General features: G+C 40.5%; 2 protein-coding genes and 5 non-coding genes across 8 annotated transcripts; 6 read left to right on the top strand and 1 right to left on the bottom strand.

The window, feature by feature from the left end:
* Nucleotides 1-314: 314 nt before the first annotated feature.
* Nucleotides 315-5,490, top strand: mtx2 (metaxin 2). The gene is made up of 10 exons (XM_072683613.1): nucleotides 315-492; nucleotides 1,827-1,874; nucleotides 1,967-2,013; nucleotides 2,101-2,173; nucleotides 2,386-2,462; nucleotides 2,866-2,958; nucleotides 3,065-3,103; nucleotides 3,274-3,399; nucleotides 4,535-4,611; nucleotides 4,879-5,490. Exons 1-10 carry the CDS (start codon nucleotides 453-455, stop codon nucleotides 5,084-5,086), a joined length of 828 nt encoding a protein of 275 aa, XP_072539714.1. The 5' UTR covers nucleotides 315-452; the 3' UTR covers nucleotides 5,087-5,490.
* A 6,271-nt stretch (nucleotides 5,491-11,761) lies between these two features.
* On the bottom strand, nucleotides 11,762-22,695 carry nfe2l2b (nfe2 like bZIP transcription factor 2b). 2 transcript variants are annotated; one of them, XM_072682875.1, is made up of 5 exons: nucleotides 22,594-22,695; nucleotides 15,900-16,130; nucleotides 14,934-14,999; nucleotides 14,678-14,788; nucleotides 11,762-13,782 (listed from the first exon to the last, which is right to left on the bottom strand). In XM_072682875.1, the coding sequence occupies exons 1-5, from the start codon at nucleotides 22,624-22,626 to the stop codon at nucleotides 12,220-12,222; spliced, it is 2,004 nt and encodes a 667-aa protein (XP_072538976.1). In that variant the 5' UTR covers nucleotides 22,627-22,695; the 3' UTR covers nucleotides 11,762-12,219. The 2 variants fall into 2 exon arrangements, with proteins under 2 accessions (XP_072538976.1, XP_072538977.1); XM_072682876.1 differs by having other exon boundaries at nucleotides 15,989-16,130; nucleotides 22,594-22,683.
* On the top strand, nucleotides 20,867-20,938 carry trnad-guc (transfer RNA aspartic acid (anticodon GUC)). The gene has a single exon. It is a non-coding gene; the product is annotated as a tRNA-Asp (tRNA).
* Nucleotides 21,239-21,310, top strand: trnad-guc (transfer RNA aspartic acid (anticodon GUC)). Its single transcript has one exon. It is a non-coding gene; the product is annotated as a tRNA-Asp (tRNA).
* Nucleotides 21,526-21,597, top strand: trnad-guc (transfer RNA aspartic acid (anticodon GUC)). The gene has a single exon. It is a non-coding gene; the product is annotated as a tRNA-Asp (tRNA).
* Nucleotides 21,871-21,942, top strand: trnad-guc (transfer RNA aspartic acid (anticodon GUC)). The gene has a single exon. It is a non-coding gene; the product is annotated as a tRNA-Asp (tRNA).
* trnad-guc (transfer RNA aspartic acid (anticodon GUC)) lies at nucleotides 22,172-22,243 on the top strand. Its single transcript has one exon. It is a non-coding gene; the product is annotated as a tRNA-Asp (tRNA).
* Nucleotides 22,696-25,452: the final 2,757 nt, after the last annotated feature.

Below are 25,452 nucleotides of genomic sequence, written 5' to 3' on the forward strand. Positions count from 1 at the left end.
TGTGAAAAATATAAATATTGTAATTTAATTTTTTAAAATCATATATATATATATTACATATATATATATTTAAAAACTACAACATTACCATAAAATTACAATATTTATATTTTTCACAGTGTAAGATCTGCATCATAATTTATTTATTGTTTTTTTAATACTGGATTTTCGTTAAATAAATATGAATATCTCAGCATTATCAATGGGCATAATTATTTAATATGGTAAAGTATTACCGAAGTACAGCCGAAGTGAGTTCATCCTGTTACAGTAGGGGACTTTTAATGTAGCAGCAGGCGGAAGCAGGTGTATGCGATTGGAAGCGCTGCTCAGTGACGTCTCGTCCTGAAGCTTCTTCGCTTTGCCCTTGTGCACAAAATTAATGTCTTTTCGTATAAAAAATTTCCTGTCCTTGGTTTTCTTTTTGTGTTGAGCTTTTCTTGTGCATCGCCATGTCTCTTGCTGCAGAGGCTTTCGTCTCTCAGATGGCAGGTCTGTGATTTTATGCCTACAGCAGGGATGGCTGGGGACCAGTTATGGTAGCTAGCTAGCTGTCAGGCTAACGTTAGCCAGCTGGTCTGTGCAGTTGTCAGTAGGACAGCTTTGTATTTCCTTATTTGTCATTTGACTGTATAAAGAAGACACTTAATTGCTTTGTATTTCAGTATTTAGTTTTTACTTGTTGGCCTTCTGTCCTTCTGTTAAGTGTAACGTAGCCTCAGAAGGAGATAGCTAGCATCTGCTAGGGCTGGGCGATACTGACTGTGCTGTTTTCTGAGCATCATGTCCTTGATGTAGTGCTCATAAAATTGCTGTGTTATGGTTGTAGGCAGATTTTTATTTCTATTTGGTGCTCTCCAGACAATCGCCCATCCTTAGTACCTAGTGCCATTTCAGTTGCATGAACTCAGACACAAGGCCCACATCAGTTCTGTTGGGAAATGGTTCCCTAAGGTTTTCTCAGTCTCCCAAGCTTGACCATTTTCAGAGTCCTGATTTAAGAAGCAAAACTCTCCAACCTTGTCAGGCAGCCTAGTTAGCTAGATAAGGTTGATATTTCACACTGTTGCAAGCTATGTTCATGTCCATGTACACTTGTGTAATGAGAGGTGGATGTCTTTTACTGCTGTTCTTTCATAAGTGCATATTTGTGTGTTAGTGACTGTAAATCCAGTGGTCAGATCCAGAGTTATCATTATATAAAGGTGCACGTATTTGTCACTGTACAGCGAAATGTGTCCTCCGCATTTAACCCATCTGGTAGTGAACACACACTCACACATGTGTTAGGGGCAGTGAGTACACACACACACACCCAGAGCGGTGGGCAGCCAACTCCAGCGCCCGGGGAGCAGAGAGGGTAAAGGGCCCTTGCTCAAGGGCCCAACAGTGGCAGCTTGCCGAGTCCGGGAATCGAACCCACAACCCTGTTATCGATATCCCGGCGCTCTAACCGCTGAGCCACCACTGCCCCATATAGGAATATTAAATGGTGATATGAGACTTAAAGACATGGTTACTGCAAAATCCAATATACATCATTTTCCAATTTCCACAAATGTGCTTAATAAGTTGACATGGCTTCCTAATTTTATTTTGCTCTCAACTCAGGTTTAGTACAAGTCTATATCACCCAAATACTTTTAAAATGACATTAATTACATATAGCTACACAAATCTCTACAAAACCATAGACACCAGTCGCGCTTTGGCCGATTGGCTGCTTTTGGGGTACATAGAAAATTGTGCCAATTTGAATTCCTGTTAAGCCGCTCCTTTATCATGTTTGTGCATGCGACCTTTGTGATGTGAAATCTCTTTTCCAGCTGCTGAGCCTTGGCCTGAAAACGCCACACTCTATCAGCCTTTGAGAGGTAAGTCAAGCACTAACATCATACACTGATTGAGCATTAATCTTTTAAAACGGTTCAGTCCAAATCCCTGCATTTTTTGTTTTCTGTTTCAGAGGATCAGATCCTCCTGTCTGATTGTGCATCGTCTTTGGCAGTTCAGGTGATTGGAAAAAAGTCACACACACGGTCACATTACAAAGCTGCTGCATAGCTCTTTTTAAAATACTAACTCTGTCTTGTCTCTCAGGCATACCTAAGGATGTGCAGCCTACCAGTGCAAGTGTGTTGCCGTGCTAATGCTGAGTACATGTCACCATCAGGTAGCACAGTTGTCATTATTACTGTCAGATCTGTTTTATTTGGATGGGTTTGGGTTTATTTAAGTAAAGGCAAAAGTAAAGTCCTGAGGTATGCAGTGTTTAATTGTTTGTGCATTATGAGCAAGGGTGACCTGCTCCTTTGATTTGGGTGCAAGAAATTTAATAACTTCCCATCTAGCATATCTATGTCTATCTTTTTATTTTTGTTTTAGGGAAGGTTCCTTTCATCCATGTGGGAAATCAGGTTGTTTCAGAGTTGGGACCAATAGTGCAGTTCACAAAAGCAAAGGTACAACCATGTTTACATGATAAAGACAGACGGTATATTCTTATATGTAAAATATTGTAGAAAAAGTCAAATAGTTTAAAACCATTTATTAGGACAATAAATCTGTTTTGCATGTGAAACCCTATAACATTGAAAATGTAGGTAATATCTTTTGAGCTACTTTAAAGAAGCTACTTTTGTTCCAAATTATGGATGGATGGATGACTCCACTCATTACACTGGCAGCACATCTGATTTGACATAATGATAGGTACTAATTAGCCAAACAAGGCTTTGGATAACTACAAATTATCATTTACTTAACCCCTTAAACAGCCTATATACTGCTGGCATGTCTATAGTGTTTTTGCAAACATCTGTTACCAACATCTGTCTCTCTCTCTCCTGATCCCTGTTTCTTCAGGGCCACTCTTTGAGTGATGGCTTGGATGATGTTCAGAGAGCAGAGATGAAGGCCTATATGGAGCTGGTTAACAACATGCTGCTCACAGCTGAGGTACAAGTGCAGTTTATTGTGCTGCAGAGAGGCTGTTCTTTAGTGGTGTTTACAAATGTGCATTCATCTTGTCTGTTGTATGCCGTGTTTATCTCTTTTTCTCTAGCTGTATATTCAGTGGTGTGATGATGCCACAGCTTCAGAGGTATGTTATAATCCAGCACACACATATACTGTATATGAATGTACTGCATATCTTTACATTAAAATACACTAATACTTAATAGATGATTATATACATGCCACATAACCTTCTTTGTAGTAATGGAGTTTATGGACATTGTGGTGCCATAATATGTGTTTGCATTTGATTAGATCACAAGACCACGCTACAGTAGTCCATATTCCTGGCCTCTTAATCACATCCTGGCCTATCAGAAGCAGTGGGAGGTCCGTCGGAAAATGAACGCTATTGGCTGGGCAGGGAAAAGTCTTGAACAGGTAGGTCTGGGCGGAGGGCAGGGTGTTATGCTGACAGACATCCCACCTGCCCCTAAAGTTGCAGGAGTCTCCTGCATATTAATAGCAGTTCCCTTAAGCCTGCAAATTAGATACAATATCTTGGATATCAGGATATTGTAAATTGTGCTCGCTCACACACTTTTTGCGAAAGAGTGAGAAAAAGGTTTCTTTGAACTAAGTAGACCTATCAATGTTCCCTGTGGGTAGTAGTGTAGTGCTCAAAAACCGAGTTTATAAAGCACATTTCACCTCAGGCTGCACCAAGGTGTACCCCTGACCAACAAGAGTGAAAAATAAGCACAGTATTGCTCACTGCACTGTTTGCACCAGCAAGTTTTCTGTTGCCTGTGGTGGTTAAATGGCTGGCAAAGACATGTTTAGATGAGTAAACAGGAGTTATTTTATTAGTATAGCTTAACTTATTTAAAATAGCTGGCTAGGTGTCTTATTGTATTGCCAAAAATGACTCCATGAGTAGAATAATATAATATACACTATATGTCCAAATGTTTGCGGACACCCCTTCTAATGAATGCAGTAATCTGCTTTAAGTTTCACCCGTTGATGACACAGATGCGCTAATGGACACACACACACCTTGTCTAGTCCCTGTAAAGAAGTGTCTCCAATAGAATAGGACTCTCTGGAGAAGATGAACACAAACCTATTGGCACTATGCCTAATACTAGGTGTGGGCTAGAGGGATATAAAGCCCCTCAGCATTGAGCTGTGGAACAGTGGATAAGTGTGTTCTATGAAATGATGGTTGGTGCTCCATTCAATACTATTGGAATGGTTGGGGACATCCTGACCTCACTAACGCTCTTGTCGCTGCATGCAATCAAATCCTTATAGCAGTTCTCCAGAATCTTGTGGGAACCCTTCTTCCCTGAACAGTAGAGACAGAACTCCAACAAAAGCAGGATAAACCTTTTCTCCATACCCTTGATTTCAGAAGAAACAATGAATGAACAGGTGTCCCAATACTTTTGTCCATATAGTCTAATGTTTTAGCAGGGTGGGACAACTGCATTGAAAGGTATTAAAAGAATGTGGCTAGTGCTATCTGGATTTGCTGTATTGACTTGGCTCTGTGCGTTTTCTCTTCTCTCAGGTGTATGAGGATGTTAGTCAGTGTTGTCAGGCTCTCTCCCAACGACTTGGTACTCAGCCCTTCTTCTTCAATAAGCAGTAAGCAGTAATACACACATCATAATGAGCTGAGACAGTCCTGGAGGGCCAAACTCAAGCACAGTTGGTTGATTTCCTTGCCCAAACACATCTACTAAACCCTGTGGTTAACACATGGTCTGAATCCTAATGTGTTTGAACGGGGAAATCAATTATACTTAGAATGTGCTGGACTGTGGCCCTCAGGAAGCAGAATTGAGTATCTTGAACTAATATAATGCTTCCACACAAAGTATAACCCTTTATGAATTCTTGAACCTCTTGAAGGCCAACCGAGCTGGATGCCCTGGTGTTCGGTCATCTCTTCACAATCCTGACCACCCGCCTGACCAGTGATGAACTCGGTGAGAAGATCAAGTCCTACAGCAACCTTCTCTCTTTCTGCCGACGAATCGAACAGACATATTTTGAGGAACAGGACAGAGACAGCCAATCAGGAGCCTCACACCACTCCAAAGGCCCATCCCTTATTTGAAGCCCCGCCTCCACACCTGAGTAACTTTTCTCTCCACTGATCTGAAGGAAGGTGAGAAAGCGGTGTAATAGTCAAAGCAAGCTGATCCTGTGGCGGAGTGTATCACAATGAAAGACTCCATTTATCACTGTATAAACGTCCCTCACAGATCAGTGGAAGAAAGGAAGTGGCTTGAACTCTCAGGCTTAACCAACGTTCCACGATATTCCAACACTCTTCCAAACCTGTCCTTTTGCCTGATTGCAATGCCATATACAAAAAAAGTCTGCCTGTTGAAAAAGTAGATGATAGAACCTGAAATGTTTATTAGGTGTAGGTTTTGTTTTCCACTGCTGTGATCTCTGGTTTAATATAATGTACATGGAAGTGCCTACAAGGAAAAATAAACACAATATTCCACAATATTCGTTGTTGCTGTTGTGCTGTTATAATTTATAGATTATTTTCAAGCAGAATAGACATAATCCACTTGAATATTCACCATTATCTGACAAACAGCACCAAAAGCTTTTATGTTTCATGGAAAATTGAAATCACTCTCACTTAAGATCTCAGACAACATCCACAGGTGTTTACTTCCATCGTTCCACTGTGAGAAGGCAACACCAGGTCTGAAAGGATGTGGAACAGATCAAGAAGTTCTTACTGAGACAAGGTAACAGACACAAATCAAATCCAATTGATTTATATAGTGTTTTTTTTTTTTTTACAACTACCATTGTCATAAAGCAGCTTTACAGAATCAGAAATCAGTAGCAGGACAAGAGATCAACAAGACACAAAAACCTAAGACCTCCAGTAAGCAAGGCGACAGTGGAAAGGAAAAACTCCCTAGAGGAAGAAACCAAGACTCACAAGCAGGATCCATCCTCCTCTGGTCAGAACAGAACATATAAATTGCTAAACATTTATTTAAAATGGTTAAAAGTCACTGTACCACCACATGCGACTGTATAGGTGTGCTGATATCATAATATGGTAATCATAATAATCATCGTAATATAGTATAACTAATAAAATCATAGTAGTGATAGAGTCCATGTAACATGGTCATTAGGCAGGTAGCAGGCAAGAAGAACATTTGATCATATCAAATTTCTAAGGCTGCTGCTGTTCTCAGAAAAATGGACTGAGTGGTGCTGAACACACACACACACACACACACACACACACACACACACACACATATATATATATATATATATATAGTTCAACATGTAGATGTGGTCGGTGTGGTGCGACAGGTAAAACAGGGCTACCACACCCTATGGGAGACACTTTTGCGCTACACCAACAAGAGTCCTTGGACAAGACTCCTAACACTACACTGGCTCACCTCTGTAAAATGAGTAACCTTGTAAGATGCTCTGTATAGGAGCGTCAGCTAAATGCTGTAAATGTAGACGCAGGTGTGTCCTCATGTGAAAGATTCTGTCTTTAACTCCATACTCATAATTTTTCCTCAAATCTGATGTATTGGAGTGCAGAGCCAAAGTAGCCTTCCTCAAAAAAATACATTTGTTTAATATTTATTAATGTAATATTAATGTTTAATAATATACAGATCAAGTGCAGTGTCTGACTGTAGCACTGTCAGCCTGGTGTCTGAAGTGAATGTGGTAATTGCAGTTATGTTCAATGGCCGCTAGGTGGCAGATTTGCTAGATTTGCTTTTGCACTGTTGTCTAATGTGTGATTCTTGCTTGTATGGTTTAGATTTATAAGAGCCTAAGGCTAGCTTTAGTCAGGTTTAGCTCCCACAGTTCAGGTGTGTCCAAAGCATTTCCAAAGTAGCCTTTGTTAATAAGGTAGCTAATGACACTCATTTAATGTTTTATTAGGATTCACTAATATTTGTAAAAGATTTAAGGGCACAACCTGACAGGATAAAGGGCAACTTTGACTTATTATGTAGTTAAACAGGTTCAACATGCTTTTGGTCATCTTCCTACATTCCCATAGCAGCATAATCTGCTTTATAGCGGCAGATTATTTATAATCGGATTTATAAACATCTAACTCTCTGGCCTCCAACCCTTTTCCTGAAGAGCTACACTCCTGTAAGTTTCGACTCCAACCGAAATTTAACACACCCCATTTAGCAAGACAGACTTCTGAAGGCAATGATAAGCTGGGGTGGAAATCTGAATTTTGGACAGTCAAAAATGAAGCACACAGAAAGCAAAAAAGGTGCACAGTCACTTGTTGCATAAAAATGTTCCTGCATGAACAACAAATGATAGCAAATGCTTTAACACATTCATCAAATCATCACAGTAATGAGGGAAAAAAAAGAACTGGCTTCATGCAGATTACAGAAGATCGTGACAAGATTGACTGGATAAAGTTAAAGTTTCTAATATTAGCCTATGTAGAAGGTACAGTGTAAAAAAGTATTTAGTTAGCCACTGATTGTGTTTAGAAAGATGAGAGAGGTCTGTAATTTTCATCATAGGTACACTTCAACCATGAGAGACAAAATAAAGAAAAATCCAGGAAATCACATTGTCTGATTTTTAAAGATTTTTTTTGTAAATTATGGTGGAAAATAAGTATTTGGTCACCCACAAACAAGCAAGATTTCTGGCTCTCACAGACCTGTAACTTATTTAAGAAGCTCTTCTGTCCTCCACATGTTACCTGTATTAATGGCACCTGTTTGACCTCGTTATCTGTATAAAAGACACCTGTCCACAGCCTCCAACAGTCAGACTCCAAACTTAACCATGGCCAAGACCAAAGAGCTGTCGAAGGACACCAGGTAGAAAACTGTAGACCTGCACCAGGCTGGGAAGAGTGAATCTACAATAGGCAAGCCGGGTTGGTGTGAATAAATCAACTGTGGGAGCAATTGTAAGAAAATGGAAGACATACAAGACCATTGATAATCTTCCTCGATCTGGGGCCCCACGTAAGATCTCATCCTGTGGGGTCAAAGTGATCATGAGAATGGTGAGCAAAAATCCCAGAACTACATGGAGGGACCTGATGAATGACCTGCAGAAAGCTGTGGCCAAAGTAACAAAGTCTACCATCAGTAACACACTACGCCGAGAGGGACTCAAATCTTGCAGTGCCAGGCGTGTCCCCCTGCTTAAGCCAGTACATGTCCAGATCCATCTGAAGTTTGCCAGAGAGCATATGGATGATCCAGAAGAGGATTGGGAGAATATCATGTGGTCAGATTAAACCGAAATAGAACTTTTTGGTAAAAACTCAACTCGTTGTGTTTGGAGGAAGAAGAATGCTGAGTTGCATCCCAAGAACACCATACCTACTGTGAAGCATGGGGGTGGAAACATCATGCTTTGGGGCTGTTTTTCTGCAAAATGGGACAGGACGACTGATCCGTGTTAAGGGAAGAATGAACAGGGCCATGTATTGTGAAATTTTAAGCCAAAACCTCCTTCCATCAATGAGAGCATTGAAGATGGAATGTGTCTGGGTCTTCCAGCATGACAATGATCCCAAACACACTGCTCGGGCAATGAAGGAGTGGCTCTGTAAAAAGCATTTCAGGTTCCTGGAGTGGCCTAGCCAGTCTCCAGACCTCAACCCCATAGAAAATTTGTGGAGGGAGTTGAAAGATTGTGTTGCCCAGTGTCAGCCCCAAAACATCACTGCTCTAGAGGAGATCTGCATGGAGGAATGGGCCAACCTGATGAAGACTTACAGGAAACGTTTGACCTCTGCCATTGCCAACAAAGGTTATGTTACAAAGTATTGAGTTGAACTTTTGTTATTGATCAAATATTTATTTTCCACCATAATTTACAAAAAAATGATTTAAAAATCCTACAATGTGATTTCCTGGATTTTCTTTCTCATTTGGTCTCTCATAGTTGAAGTGTACGTATGATGAAAATTACAAACCTTTCTCATCTTTCTAAGTAGGAGAACTTGCACAATCAGTGGCTGACCAAATACTTTTTTGCCCCACTGTATATGATCCTGGTTGTAGCCATACATGCCCAGATGTGGTTTTACAAGCACATTTACAACCTTATCATTTGGCCTCAGAATGAAACACGCACAAGCAGATTTTCCTTTTATGGTGATTTTAGGAATAACTTAATGCGCTCTGCTCTTATCAGCTGGTTTACAGTGAGGTGTCACAACAGCTCAGACAGAATCAATATAGCATAGCCAAGCTTTGTTTTTAGCGCTGTAACAAAGACATTTTAGCAGTTTTTTTGTTGTAATTATTCTCAGGTCCTACCAGAGAGTGCTGCTGTCCTGTCCTGCGATGTGTGGTTAGCTTGCTGAAGAGATGGTAAAGTCAAACCCTAGCCTTTAGCCTAGCACAGTTGCCTGCTCACTTCCCAAGCTTTTGGTTTATCACTCCCTGCTTTTGACCCACCCTTGTTAGGATCAGGCCTCAGGCAAATCTGTGGTCAAAAGGCCTGGTTCAAGTAGATATCAAGTAGATGCAGGTGGTGTTGTTTTGCTCTCCAGTTTACTTGCCCCCGAAAACTGACTACAGGTAACAAAACACCAGTTTTGTGTGTGTGTGTGTGTGTGTGAATTTTGGGGGTGAAAATATTAACGAGTCAAGACTGTTACATCACAGTTTGGGGATTTTGGAATTTGCTCGTTTTACAGCCCTGTTTCAGTTATGCAGAATCTTTTATTTTTTCTGGCAAAGAAGACAACAGTGTGTGAGATTCACAGTGTGTCAGTTCCATGTACTGAACTCCCATTATTCAACCATGATAAATACAATGTTCCGTTCTAGGGCACCTTTAAGTATAAGTAATATAAGTAGAACCAAGGTGAGAGACATTTAAACATTAGATTTCCTCTGCACTTTAAGCAAAGGGATCTTTAACTTGTAACAATGGAACCCTTTTTGGTGCTACATGGAACCCGTTCTTGTAAGGTTTTATAAAAAGATCTACAAAATAATTTCCACCAGTGTGAGGAACCCTTTAACCAAGCAAGGAACCATTCAAGCATTGAAAGAGTTTAAGTTTTGAGCTCTTTTTAAATATACAGAACCACTGCCTTTACTAAGGAACCGTTGAGAAACCTTTTAAGAGAAGAGGATCAAAAAAACAACCCCAGTTCTTTGTAGTAAGAAGCTCCAACAAAGCATTGCAGAGTGATTAGAGAATGATGAAAGATGTATGAAATCAGCCGATGCACAGCCACTCCCTCTGATCGCCCACCTTTCTGGCTCGGTCCCATGCCAACCCACACCCTTGGCTACTACGCAGTGTTGTGATATGCGTTGTTGTAAAAAGCATTCTTTCTCTGTGTATTTAGGTGGGTGTGTACATATAAGTAAGTGTGTGTTTTTATCTGCCACTGTGTGTACAGAGAGGGAGAGTGCACATTGTGTTTTTTTTGTGTTTAATCCTATATGTGCATGTATTCATGCGTGTGTTTGTGTGAGAAAGACAGCCATAGCCTTTCTCACACAAGCAGGTGCTTGTATTCTACATTGCTATGTATACTGCTGTAGTTATAAGGAGAATTTGCATCAGTGCCATGTCAGTACCAATCATGCAGGTGCCTGTCAGTGGAGGCATGGGCCCTACTATCTGTGTTGTGCTGGAGGTGCATTATCTTGGGTGATTGTACAGGTGTGTCCTTGCTAATTTGGCCATGCGTGGGACACGTGACAGCTGATATGCTTTCTGTTAATGCTGTGTCGTATGGCATGTTCTAGGGATCCCAGTGCAACAACGAATAAATAAATAAATACATACATTCAAACGAATGTGCCTCTTCAAACTGAGTAAATCTGACAAAGCAAAAGTAGATGCCCATGATTCATAGCTGAAATATGGAGCCAAATGTATACTTAAGTCAAATGTTTACGTGATGTTCAAATGTTCTCAAATGTTAAGTGAAATCAATGGTTTAACATAATAAATGAGACGTTGGTTTGGTGGCATGTAATGCAGTCAGCGGTGTGGTGAGTTATAGCGTGGTACTGGATAATCTGGATTATATAATTTTTGTACAGATTTTTCTCCTGATTTGTTTTGAAGGTCTAATGAAAATAAGGAATATATATAATTTTTTACATAAAGAAAACATGTTTAAAGTAAAGTAAAGTAAAGTAATACTTAAATACAGGACATTTATCAGTATTTTCTCTGGTCAAAAAGGCCTGGTAAGGCTCTCCTTTGGATTGGAAAAATCTGTAGGTCGGTTTTTGGCAGTAAATAAACAGCTCAAATGTCTGCAGGCATCCAGACAAATGCTGGATAGGATATTTGAGAGAAGAGAATTAATCTGAGCCTGTAACAAATCTAACCTGAAATAACACACACTCACACCATGTGATCCGATGTTCTCAGCTGTGTTTTTCTTCCTTTGGGTTAGCAGACTGTTTGAAAAGTCTGAGCATTTCAGCCTACACTCTACAGCTCCCATCACCTCATTTTCATGATTCTTTTCTAGCTATTATCTGTAGTTCTGTGGTGAATTTACTCAGAAGAGATTTGTCAAAACAAATTTCTCTCTTTCCTTAATGCAGAAGGGCTTATTACACACTAAGGTGTCTAAGGTGTATTATTCAGTAAGTACAGGGACTTCTGTACAAACTGGTGGGGCAATTGTCTGTATAGGCTGTAATATATATATATATATATATATATATATATATATATATATATATATATATATACACACAACATTGGTGAATGCTTATTCTGTGACAGAATCTTTAGTATTGCAATATTTGTCTTAATATTTAATACCAGTAGACAAGGGCTTTAAAAATAAAGGTGTGACAAATGGTTCTTTGAGCATTGCCATTGAACAAAAAACACAAGAATAATGTTTGTAATAAAAGAGTGTTAGTGTGAAAAACCTGTTAAAGGCTTAAAGAACGTTGATGTGAATTTAAAGGTATGTTCCTTCACGTTGATCTCAATACAACAAACATGGTTCTTTAGGAACCCTATTAAAAATAAGGTACACTCTTAAAAATAATAGTGCTACCAAAGGTGCTTTAATAGATGCTTTGGTTTGTAATAGAGACGAGTGTGAATAAATCAACTTTCAAATTCACATCAATCTTCAGTAAAATGCCATATTTAAACCTCATTTTAAAGCTTAACTTAAACCTTACAGACTCAGTATTAAATGTCTTGAACTGAGATACGTCGGGACATCCCTATTCATGTGTGTTTGTTTGCGTGTGGTGTGCGTGGCAGTATAAAGACCCGTCCGTCAGTGCTGTACTGCAGTGTGTATTCTTTAGGGCTGTAAGGATTGCCATGTTCGTCCCTCAGCTGGGAAAACACCTCGTTGTACAGCTTACTGAGCTTCGTTCTAGTCTCGCGCAGAGCTCTGATGTTTCTCTCTCTCTCTCTCATCCCGCTTTCTCTCTTATTCTGAAGTGCCTTCACCTCGCTCTCCAGATCCACAAGGCTGTCTAGCTTCCTTTTGCGGCAGGTCTGGGCGGCCATCTTGTTCTTGCCGCGCCTGCGGATGTCCCTCATGAGGCTGAGCTGACCTTCATTGAGCTCATAAGTGCTGATGGCCTCGTTGAAAGCCTCCACCGACATGGTGATGATGTGGTCCACGCTCAGAGGGAGGCGTAGGGTCCTAGCGCGCTGTTCGTCACGACACACACTCCAGCTACGATGACCCTGTGGTGGTTGGGAGGTCGCTTTGGTATCGCACAAAAACTCTGTGTTTGTTTCTCTCTCAGTGGAAGGCTCTGAGAGGTCAGAAAGCATTTCGTCCTGCATTAAATTTTGTAAATTGGTCTCTGTTGGTAGAAGAAGTGGAGGTTGCAAATCCACTGCTTCTGAAAGTAGGGACAAATTAAACAGCTCTGTGTGATCTGACTGGCTGCATCCAGCCTCTTCAGCTTCTGACTGAAAGGTGCAGAATGGGTCATCTCCGTACAGAGACAGGTCCAGATCTATGGACTCTCTGGAGCTTTCCAGGCTGAACAACGTCAAGCCTGTGGTTTGTGAGGAGTCCTTTTGAACAGACTCATATTGACATAGTAAATGTTCAGGTGCTACTGTGTTCTCCAGCTCTGGATACTGTTCCTCTTGAGTGGATAAGCTTAAACTCATTTCACATGTTCTCTGGTCTAGGTTCTCAGGTGGACGTGTGCTCATAATTGTGTCCAGGAATGATTCTGTGAGATCCTCTGCATCAGACAAGGATTGTTCAAGGTCAGGTTCTTCAGGAAGTATTTGTGCTAATGGCTGAGTTGTCTCCCCACTATGAGAAGCTGCGTATGCAGGCGTTTGCATAATGGCAGCATGGCCAGAGTGGCTTTGTGCAAGACATAGTAAATGTTCAGGTGCTACTGTGTTCTCCAGCTCTGGATACAGTTCCTCTTGAGTGGATAAGCTTGAACTCAGTTCACATGTTCTCTGGTCTACGTTCTCAGGTGGACTTGTGCTCATAATAGTATCCAGGAATGATTCTGTGAGATCCTCTGCGTCAGACAAGGGTTGTTCAAGGTCAGGTGCTTCAGGAAGTATTTGTGCTAATGGTTGAGTTGTCTCACCACTATGAGAAGCTGCGTATGCAGGTGTTTGCATAATCTCAGTAGCGCCAGAGTGGCTGTGTGCAAGCACATGTGGGTCAGAAACTGTGTTTATTGCTGTGTTGTTATCTTGTGGCTCATGCAACTGGTGGTTGTAGTTGTCCACAGTCTTCCCTAGAAGCTCTTGTAGGCTTTCAGGAACATGAGCCTCCAGGGCATCCAGATAATGCTGGAGAATAAACGGCAGAGCCAGAAGTATGAATATACAGTCAAGAGCAGCTTTTCTACATATACTAACAGCCTACTTGCATATGTGTCAGGGTTGTATGGAGCAGTCAACAAGGCCTGAGGTTTTTAAAATGTCTGCAGCCGCATTTATGCGATGTGTTAACCATCAACGGGGGTTCTTAAACTCCATTTGAGAATCATAGCACTAGTAGACTAATAAATCCACTAGTCAGCACTGTGGGCTGGTCAGTTCCTGAAGTACAGCCATAAAAACAATAGGCTGGAGGAAAGTCTAGACAATGTATGTACTCCTGTCTGAGACTGAAATCCACTAAAATACAACAAGAATGCTTCTGCAGGGTATATCTCCCACCTCAGACCACAGCATCTGCCATCTACTTTTTCTTTACTGTAACAACTAGTCGACTACTCATTTAAATAACTAGTATAAATTAAGTTGTGCAAGCCATAACATGCATATTTACAAATACAAACACAGTTTTGCTTCATATTTGCTCCATTCTATTGACAGTACATGTGTTACTTCTTTGCTTTTCCTGTTTTAGTAACCAGGGGCATGATCTGCAAACCAGCTTTGGCTAAATGCTTATATACTTTACATATATAATTAAGCACCACTGTCCTGTTCAATAAATAAACCTATACAATTGCCTATGGTACTGATAAAGCCAAGGTTGTTGCATTTAGCAGCTTTTATCATTAGTGCATAAATGTTGCCATTACAACGACATAAAGATTATGCAACTATGTTAAATACTGTTACAAATAAATAAAGTTTAGATTGTGCAACTGAGAACCCCAAACTATGCATGCTGACACAACTTTGGGGTGTTTATGTCTGTGTGTGTGTGTGTGTGTGTGTGTATATTGGCTACCTGCAGATCAGGCAAGGGCAAGGGCTCAATAGAAGCTTTCTCTTCCTCAGCAGGCGGCTTCTTAGAGAACAGCAGTGCAGACAGCAGGGGATTCTGGGTAATGGGAGAACCCTGAAAGGAAGGTGTGGAATGAGCGTTGCCAAGGGAAACCAGAGCGTAGGGCGATACAGGGGAAAGGACAACCAATAGCAAACGGTTCTCAGGAGACAATAATTACAAGTTCAAATGTTTGCGTGTGTGCATGTCTGTACACTACCTGTCCAGAGAGAAAGGCCTCAGTCATGAGCTCAATGCATGGATCAAAAGTGGTGGAGTCATCTCCCTGAAATGCAAAGAGTGGTTAAGCTGGGTGTGTGTGGGTTTTTACTGAGAAAGGCAGTGAATTGGATTTTCTTGATTCAAATGTGCACACCATTCCCACATGTATAACATGGGCCTATATAACATTTTATTACAGTTTATAACATTATGTCACAATTATTGCCAAAAGTAAACAACAAAACTGTATTAATTATGTATGTTATTAGTTAAAGAGCACATATCATGGAAAACTGAATAACTCCTTTTTGTGAGGTCACAACAATTACATATATTCTCCCATTCTGCCTACACCAGTTAAACCCTGCCTAAACACCAGAGTTATAAGGAGTGCTCCAGTCTGTCCTGCTTTTTGAATGAGAGGGAGAAGCCAATCAGAGGTCATTTGCATATATCAGTTTTAAAAACACAATTATGAAAACAGCTTGTTTAATTTTATATGGACAAAGACAGTCTGGGAAATGGCTGAGAATGTATCTTGATTTTGCTGGAGTAACTGTCTCTTTGATTGCATTCAGTGACAGGAGCATTAGTGAGGTCAAGATGCTGGATGATCACCACCACCACCACCTTATCCCCAACTCCCTAACTGGAGCACCAACCATCATTCCAGAGAACACAGTGAGTCCCGCTGCTCCACAGCTCAATGCTGGGAGGCTTTATACCCTTCTAGCCCAAGCGTGGCAATAGGAGGCATGGTGCCAATAGGTTCATGTTTATCTGCTTCAGAAAGTCATATTCTACTGGCAGTACTTCTCTATGGGGACTAGACAAGCTGTGTCTGTGTGTGTATATGTGCATCTTTGTCAGCAATGGGTACAACTTAAAATAGCTTAATGCATTCATTAGAAGGGTGTCCACAAACATTTGGACATATAGTGTATATACATATGAAATATGTTACCTGGGAGTTCTGTGTTAAACACCGGGGCAGGATTTCTCCGGTTTCTTTGTCCAGTTTCCAGAGCGTTAAAAGAATTTTCTCTAGCTCACCCTCTCTTTTCCTCCTCTCTTCCTCTTGTGCCCTTGCCCTCTGTCCGTCCTCCTCTCTCTCCTGAAAGTGGACATCAAACACCTTGCGTGCCACGCCCAGATCAATGTCCTGTCTCCACAAGATGTCAATCAGACTAATTTCCTGCAAGACAGAAGCCAGCTGTTATGATCTTCTTTTGTTCGTCTTCCTGCATGAAGACACATGTCGCTGTGCCTTTGGCCTCGCAGCTAAATCTTGTATAAGGAGGTAAAGTACACATACACCCACAGCAGCCTATAGAGAAAAACACTGTGTGGATTGACTAGACACGCCACACTATTCAGAACTATACAGCATCATTCTACACGTTTAGCTTTGCAATGCACTTCTGTTTGGTTTCTGGCACTGTTTTATGCAAGCCTATATGAGATTACGTAACAACTCGATGCAGCTTGAGGCAAGTGTGTTCTGATTCATGCCTGCTGTATGCATCATGCCAACTGGCTAGTTTTGTGAATAACTGCGGTCACATACAGAGCCATGACAACTTAAAATTTGGATGCTTAATTGTTTTTTTTTTATGATGGAAAACCTCTTGAAGATAGCTAAACATGGTTCTGTATAGCACTGAAAATGGGAAAAATGTTATGAGTGATGGAACATTTTTTAGTACTACAAACAAGACTTTTTTTGCTAAGAGTGCAGCAGGCAAACAGACTGATGAACAGAACTCTCTCTTTTTCTCTTCTCTTCCACCTGTGCCCTCGCACTCTCTGTCCAGCTGTCCCTCTTTCCTGAAAGTGGACACTACCTGAAAGTGCACATCACACATGGAGTGGACTTTGTACAGATGGAAGCCCCATCCACACTTTCCCACACACTGTATTTAGGTTTGCTTTGGGCTTTACGCTGCTTCTTGATGGATTTGACATCAAACCTTATGAGATGTTAGCACCCCCTGTTGGGCTTTCATGATCCCGTGAGCATTTTAGGTTTGTTTCAGGTTATACCCTCTAGCCCATATCTGGCATTAGAGGAGAGTCTTGCTCCTAGTTATACTGGCAATACTTCACTACAGGGATTAGACAAACTGTCTGTGTGCATTTGCACATCTGTGTCAGCCATGGTTGCAATTTCAAGCAGCTGAATGCATTAATTTGAAGGTGTGTCCACAAACATTTAAACATATAGTGTATATCCACTTTACAAGCACAGATTCCTTAATATGTACACATTATCTGCACCTTTAACAAAGTTGAAGTGTACAGTTACTCTGTACTCTGTTAGCCTGCTTTCAGTCTGATCTTCAATGATCAGGACCCCACAGGACCATCACAGAGCAGGTATTATTTGGGTGGAGGGTCCTTCTCAACCCTGCATTAACACTGACTTGGTGGAGGTGTGTTAGTGTGTGTTGGGGTGGTGTGAGTGGATCAGACACAGCAGAGAAACAGACAGACTACAGTCTGTAAGAATAAAACTACACAGTGCTCATATATGGGACATGAAGCTGATATAATGGGCAAATTTAACTCCAAACCAGGGGTGGTCGTAATGTTCTGAGATGACTGTGTATATTTTTAATAGTAAATGGGTTTAACATGTGCATAGGTTTACACAGATGTGCTCTCACAGAAAGAAAAGAATAAATAACAAAGGAGGCCTTGCATTAAGTTGGTTCTGAGAATGCCAAACCTCCAAAATCGAGTCCGAATCGAAGTACTGTTGACGGGGCTGGAAGACTGGAATGGACTACTGTAGCATTGCCGCTATGTGTATTAGTGCATCTAGGCATCAGCACTGAGTAATGTGTCTGGCAGTATCTTAGTTGAAGGTTACCCTTTAACTTCAGCCTACTTCAGCTCACAACAATAATACTTGTGAATGGTGAGAAGGATGGACAATCAAGTTGGCTTCGACTTTGACTTACACTTTGTGATACACTTTATAATACACTTTGTGATCAAATGAATATGATTTCATCAGATGCTTCAAAGGTCTAAGCCTGTTTTTTTTTATTCATCTTATCTAGGCTTCAGCATGCGATCTTCTAATCACCTGATTGTGACTATGGTCAGAGGTTGTGGCAGCCGCCAGCAAAGGAGCTTATCCAATACTAATTTACTATCACACGTGTTGTTATCAGACATGCTCAGTACTTCTTCTGTGTTTGTACTGGCATGCTTTCCAGTGGCACAAATGCGGTCACTGCATATATCTTAGTGTGAGAAAAGGGCACATTTCAGCTGCTGTATCCAACCCTGTAGACTCCAGTTTTATACACACTCTTGCTTGTGTTCATGTAAACTTTGCCATGTCCTTGTAATTAGTCTAAGTGTTGCCTTTTTTCTCGACCAACAGCAAACCAAAATCAGACAGATTCTGTGTAATTAGAGAGGGAAGGACAGAAGGAGGGAAAAAATGGAGAGCTAGAAAGTTCTAAAATTAATGTTTAGTGCAGACTTTCTAACCCAACAAATACCAAACATAAGGTCCAGCTCTTTTTACCATTCCTCTGCATACACTAGCATGGGCTTTATTACTAAATGTGTTTGATGGGTGATGCATGTGGGTGATTTTTAGGTTAGGGGGATCTTTTATGTCCCTAGGTTACAAATTAGAAATATTTAATTACAAAATAAATAGCTTAAATAGATGAATACATTATGCCCTGACATTTTAAACAAAAACAAAATGGTCCAAAGTGATCAATTCACTTATGTTTTATATAATAGCCTAAAAACACACATAATTTATTGTTTATGTTAATATCTATCCAACTTTTGGATTTTTTAAACAATATCCATACCCAACATTGCTGTCATTACTGCACCAGTCTATGATTTCTGAAAGTGAGAACCCTTTTTTGTGTCGTAATCGTGGAAACAAAGCCTGAGAAGGAAGCACATGTCAGCCCTGTCACCAAAAAAGTGAGTAAAAGTAATTCAGTCATGTATTTCTCCTAATTATGGAGTCTTGTCATTACCATTTATACTGTTCCAACTAAATGTTATGAAAATAAATGGATATGTTTATGTTATTCATATGTACTATATGTATATGTTAAAGTGCTTTGTATGCTAGCTCTTTAGTAGTGATAGGGAATCCATGACCTAGGGTCTTTTTTTACTGCAAAAAGGTGAAATTGTAATTACCACAACACATCATTACCAACGCACTACTGATTATGATGGTAATGACACCTAGTGTTGGTTATTTTAGAAATTAGTTAAATTAATTATGTCTTAAAACTCATTGAAACTAAAAACTATGGTTCTAGAGAATACAAAAAAGTAAAGGAAGAAAAAGTAAGTGAACCCTCTGGGATGACCTTAGATAAATATAAATAAATTTAAGAGCATGTAAACATTTGTTACAATAAAATTATTGCTAATTAATTTTTTATGTTAACCCATTTACACACCAAGGGCCCAACACCTCAGGCCCTAATCCTCAAATGACATAAGTTGCATATTGTTTGATATTAATTACTGAATACTTTATAGAAGCTAAACTATAATTATATATTGCTAAAACAACTTATAATAGTTACTAACTAATATGTCTCATAATTAAAGCTACAAAAAGCCTAAAGGTTCAAGCGGTTAAATGGTAAACAGTTCTCATAGTTGGAGAATCAACCATGTAGAGCAGTCAAAAAAGTATAATACAAAATACAAAACAGAGCTAGAACAAGAAAAACAGGGATGAAAGCGGATAGGTGTAATTAAAGGTGAATGAACCGTCAATGTTCTGGCACCACACACACACAAATATCTAGAGTATGGTAGATGTGATGCATGTGATAAAGCAAGTGGGGGAAAGAGTAGACAAGCGATAAGCCTCAGTGTGTATAAAGGACGACCGTACGTGAACTAGCATGACCTTGCTAACTTATGCATGTAAACGTCTGGCCTCATCTCCGCTACATGAGCCGTAGAAGTGACACCAGGACAGACTGGACGATTCTAAAACCCTGAATCTCTAGTGAATGTAGCTGCCTAACTCTCGGCCTAAAGTTAAAACATACACGTCTTTGGAAAATGTTTGCAAGTGCAGTGAAGCAATACTTCCAGCTGTCTTGGTGCTTCTATATCTAACAACACAATGAACAGGCTATGGGCCTAACTTGATCTGATTAATCTTTTACACGCTGTTTAAACTTTAATCCCAAACAGACTTATTAGATCTACTACTACAACAGCTGCAGCAGTAAGTAAGCGTCAGAAATGAGAATGTGGACCCAACCTGGGGGTAGCTAAAAAAAACAATCAGATGAAAACTGATAAGAGATGATAAAGACTTTTAAATAAAGACTGGTTTTGACTGCTTGCCTGAATAAACCTCAACACCAAGGTGTGGCTGTATACAGACCTGTAAATAGGCCCTAAAGGCAGAAAGCATATAATAGAAGTGTAATAGAACTACAGTTATACATTATATTGTCCTAAGATTGCTTTATGCATATAACTACTGCTGACAACTACCTTAAGCTTACCTCTTCTATATTCCCTTCACATCTTTGTTGTCAGATATTTAACATATGTATATGTTCCTCTAATGCAGTAATGCTTGACTTAACAAGTCATTTTTAATGAGTTTTTAATGAGCCATGATGTTTTCTATATCTATAGCTGGTATGGCCATAGGCAAGAGCGTCTGTGAGAATGAGCCTATGTCAAAATGGGCAGGTCTGTTATTTTACTGCCTGTCCCAAAGGGCCACTGATATTGGTGCCTCTATGGTAGTCTGAAGACTTCTGTTGTTCCTGGTTGCAGAATAATAGTAAAGCTGAGTTAAAAATCTTCCAAATATTGAGTCTCAAGATTAATGGATAAAAGCTTGTGAATTATTAGTTCAGTGAGGTGGAGAGAGAATGGTGAGCCATAATTACTCACTCCTCGTTAGTATAGTGGACAGTATCTCCGCCTGTCACGCGGAAGACCGGGGTTCGATTCCCCGACGGGGAGAAAGGGACATTTTTAAGAAATATTTAGATATAAAAGAAAACGATGAAAACGTTGGATTGTGTTGTATAGGATGACAACAACTCTATATTAAAGTCTATCTATTATGCTTACAAGTACTCTGGACCCTGCCACTCCACAATTCACTAAACCTAAAAGCCACACAAACGGGACTGAATCCATCAACTGACGGGACACTAAAGCGTCCCTGACCGAGCTTCTGGCCGCGTCTTTTAGGGACCGTTTCAATCAAAATCAAAATGAATACAAGTATACGGAAACCACAAGCCGGTGAGCATGTGCTCCTCGTTAGTATAGTGGACAGTATCTCCGCCTGTCACGCGGAAGACCGGGGTTCGATTCCCCGACGGGGAGGAACAAACTTTTGAGCCATTTTTATTACAAATATTATAATAATAATTTATATGCAAACAAAAGACCACCTTAAGACTCTATATTTTAATGTATTAGCTACTCATCATAGAGCCAGCTAGCTGCTAACAGCTTTGCGGCTCTATCAGCTAAGTTATTCCCTAAATCTCGCTACATGCATCCAAGTAAATAGCTGCCAGCTAGTCGGGGGTACTCACTCCTCGTTAGTATAGTGGACAGTATCTCCGCCTGTCACGCGGAAGACCGGGGTTCGATTCCCCGACGGGGAGACGCACATTTTTTAAGCCTTTTATAAAAATATATAAAATAATAATTATGAAAAAGAAAACCGGTCTTGTATGATAGGTCAACAGAAAGACGATATTAAAGTCTGAATTTTGATTCGGTTGTGTTACCCACGTGGGAGCTCTGCGCGTAGTGTTGGGATCTGATGTGTAATCTAAGCTTTTAAAGCTCGTTTAAAGGGATTCTGTCATCAGAAATGCTGCCGGTGCTCATAATGCAGCAGAGTGAATAGCTACCAGGCAGCAGAGAACCCCCACTCCTCGTTAGTATAGTGGACAGTATCTCCGCCTGTCACGCGGAAGACCGGGGTTCGATTCCCCGACGGGGAGGAACAAACATTTTAAGCCTGGTTTATAAATAAACTAAAAAAACATTTTTATTCGTCTATTTTATCCACGTGGAAGTGGTGGGATTGGGTGTGGAGCGTTATATTTTAGTATAGCTAGCTAACTGCTCTGCAACCCGCTATATCAGCATTCCCTAAAACTACATGCTAAAGAAATGGTGAGGGATCAATGAGCAGAAGTAAATATTGACCTGTTGGCACGACACACTCACTCCTCGTTAGTATAGTGGACAGTATCTCCGCCTGTCACGCGGAAGACCGGGGTTCGATTCCCCGACGGGGAGACATGCTTCCTTTTCAGTCCGTGTAAACAAACAGACCAACAACATCCCATTAAACCCCACCCAATTAATTAATTTCCGGTGAATGCTTTTTAATGTATATTTAATGTATAAGTCGAAGAACCTTTGGCACCATCACAAGACCACCTCTGGTCTCAGACTCGACCACGTCGATTCCCTAAACCTAGACACAACTGTTTAGGAAGCGCTGGACTCGTCGGTCATGTCTAGACTTGTCCGTTACGACCGACTGAGCACTGCAGCATCATGACCCGGGCTCCGTTTCTCATGACTGTACCGTGACCGGTAACTGACCCACATGTCATTCATACCCTTGCATACCAGTCTCTCACCTGCTCGCTCTGGAGAGCTCCTGATCCCTCCATGAAGCTTACGGTTCTGCTACTGAAGCTGTGAAGCCTGTTGATGCTCCAGCTTCATGTAAAACCTAAAGATACTCCACAACTTGTGGTGGAGCAAAACCTCCCACCCGGCAAAATAACACTCCTGAGCGTCCCGGCCCCGCCCACTTTTAAGAAGAGCCAATGGGATTCTCCTAGATCAACACTGAGGAAACGCCCTCAGACAACACCAGCATGTCTGCTTATCTGTAGGGTTGCCAGATTCACGACTGTCACTGCTATTTGATACTTTGAATGCAATGTGACATGAAAACGTATAGGGGTGCACGGTTGGGACTTGGGAGGGGTAGAAGAGTTTTCACGTTAAAGATGGACATACATTCATATTTTACAGCTACATATAATAACACCTTTAATACTCCAGGACTACTACACTGATGGCGACTGTGGAGTTTTCACAAGGGCAATATTCAGGGGTAAAGCCATAGATGAACAGACGTACTGCCCTGTTAACTCTTGTTGGCGGTGTCTCTGTTTTAGGACGGTCTAGGTCCACTTGTCATCAAACGCACGTGTACTGAGATATGATCAGTTCTTGTGAATAAATCCCAAGAAAGTTGCTTAATAACGAGTCTTCCCAAATATATTATTATTATTATTTATTATTAGTATTATTAATAATTTATTATTGTTATTATTATTATTATTATTATTATTAATAATAATAGTAATAATAATAATAATAAATTATTATTATTATGTAAAACGGTACTGTACTGTTTAAATACACAATGTACTGGATTACAGATAGGATTATGAAAGGACAATGAAAGGATTATAAATAATGATTGCTTTATTAGAATGCTAGTAGAAGTAGCTAGAGTTGACATAAGAGTTGTTAGATATAGACTATTTTGTTCATATTTTTTTAAGTGATGAAATTCAGTTACGGAAACAACTGTATTTTATATATATATATATATATATATATATATATATATATATATATATATATATATATATATATATATATAATGTACAACAATTAAACATTTTATTCTATTTTCACCATCATATTTGTCTTTGAATTTAGAAAAAAATAAATTAAATAAAAGTAACACATTTAATGTCCTTTTTGCAATATGTTAAATGAAGTTACTAAGTGTGTGCCATTAAAATAAGATAACTTATTTACACTTAGAAAATTAAAAACATGCATTTTGAACAAGGATGCCCAAACAAATAGTAATAAACTGACGTTGGGACACACATTTCGGGCCAGTTTCAGAAACTGATTTAAGCAATCTTTAGACTATAGAGTTGTACTAGCTACATCTGGCAACCCTGCTCAGCATGTCGATTCTGCGTTTATTTTTTTTTATTACCCATTCATTAATCCTTTCTCCAGCGTCAGTGGTTCAGATGGCCAATAGCTATGAAGCTATGAATGACAAATGTTCCTCCAACGGGATAAATGTAATAATACTAAAATCTACACACAGACGCGTGGTATAGTTTGGAAATGCAGTTTTTTTTAAACGTGTGGAAAAGCCTGTGGTCGTCGAGTCCTCAGCTACACCCCAGTGTACTCTGTGAGGAGACATGTCCATTTTCCTTAGCCGAGAGTGCTAGCTAACGCAAGGCAGGGGGGAGGAAACCCAACTCTGTGTGAGAAGTTTCTAAGCGCGTTCATGTGAAGCCCTACACACGTTCACGTTTGGCAGCTCCACGTCGACATTCCTTCAGAGAGAGGGAGCCGTGCCGGGGGTCCAAGGGGAAAGAAAGGTTTCCTTCAGCCTACAGTATTGGGTACGAAAGCGAGAGTGTGTGGGAGAAGCTAAGGCGATTCTCCAGACGCTTAGAAATCAAACAGCCACCAGTTTATGTCTGCGGAGGAGTTACAGTATGCCTGAGACTTCATGGAGGTATGGAGGCTTTCCGCTATGTCCGCTGCAGTCACCTACCAGGTTAAGTATGGGCTTGATTTCTGCTTTTTTAAACTTTTTTAAAAACCCATACTCCGAAACTGCATTCACCTTTTACCTGTGTTAGGCTTCAGGCCTGGCTAAGTGCAATCTCTGACTGCCAGCTCACCTGGCTGCCTATTATTTGAACTATTTTTAATAACAGAAAAACTCAAACTTCTCATTATTCTCACTGCACTGTGAAGAGCAAGGCAGGCTGCATTAGCCTACCTCCAACAGCAGCTCCTGTGTGTAAACATCCATGCAACTCTCAGACCAGTTCTCCAGGCTGACTCCTTTGTAGGATTGTAAGGAACCTACAGTCAGAATTCAGTTATGGTGCAAAATAGGTCTTCATGGTTGAGATGCACAACCAGAGTGGTCCACTATACTGTAATAATGTGTTTATGGGACATGCATGAGACACGTCATCTCATTCTGCCTGGGCTCAATACCATATGTGTTATTTCCCAGGGCCTGGAAAACCCAGAGGAGTCCTGAGCGGAGTACCATCCCAACCGACCGACGCCTGCAAGAACAACTGTCCAAGTCACTGACCGAAGCCGGCCAGAACCTGCACAGGCCATTTTATTTGTCTTAGTAACTACTGTGCAGTTCGAGTAGCAGTTGAAGGCTCCTCAGGCAAAGTTCTGTGGTCCACTCTGACCGTGTGACTGTGTGGTCAGTGCATTACAGAACTTTGCTTTAGGAGCTCCAGCCAACAGGAAGGTGATGGGGAAGAAGCACGAGCCAGCGAAGACTGGGATGAGGATGGTTTATTGAGCCGATATTGAGTTTATACACTTAGCTATGTATGAATCAGCTGTGCTGGCTGCTGACAGCTGATTTGCTACCAAACAAACTGAATTATGCCTCAGACCGTGTG

Source organism: Salminus brasiliensis, chromosome 7 (genome assembly GCF_030463535.1).
Source record: "Salminus brasiliensis chromosome 7, fSalBra1.hap2, whole genome shotgun sequence".
Taxonomy (NCBI): Eukaryota; Metazoa; Chordata; class Actinopteri; order Characiformes; family Bryconidae; genus Salminus; species Salminus brasiliensis.

Bases quoted from the DNA above. Each gene is read 5' to 3' on its own strand.
- nfe2l2b (XM_072682875.1), bottom strand. From the start codon at position 22,626: ATGGAGGGATCAGGAGCTCTCCAGAGCGAGCAG. The intron at 14,789-14,933 runs GTAGTGTACAGA...CCTTCCTTTCAG, and splicing joins AGGCCTTTCTCTCTGGACAG to GGTTCTCCCATTACCCAGAA. The intron at 13,783-14,677 runs GTAGCCAATATA...TTTATTCTCCAG, and splicing joins TGCCCTTGCCTGATCTGCAG to CATTATCTGGATGCCCTGGA.
- mtx2 (XM_072683613.1), top strand. From the start codon at position 453: ATGTCTCTTGCTGCAGAGGCTTTCGTCTCTCAGATGGCAG. The intron at 1,875-1,966 runs GTAAGTCAAGCA...TTTCTGTTTCAG, and splicing joins ACTCTATCAGCCTTTGAGAG to AGGATCAGATCCTCCTGTCT. The intron at 3,104-3,273 runs GTATGTTATAAT...GCATTTGATTAG, and splicing joins ATGATGCCACAGCTTCAGAG to ATCACAAGACCACGCTACAG.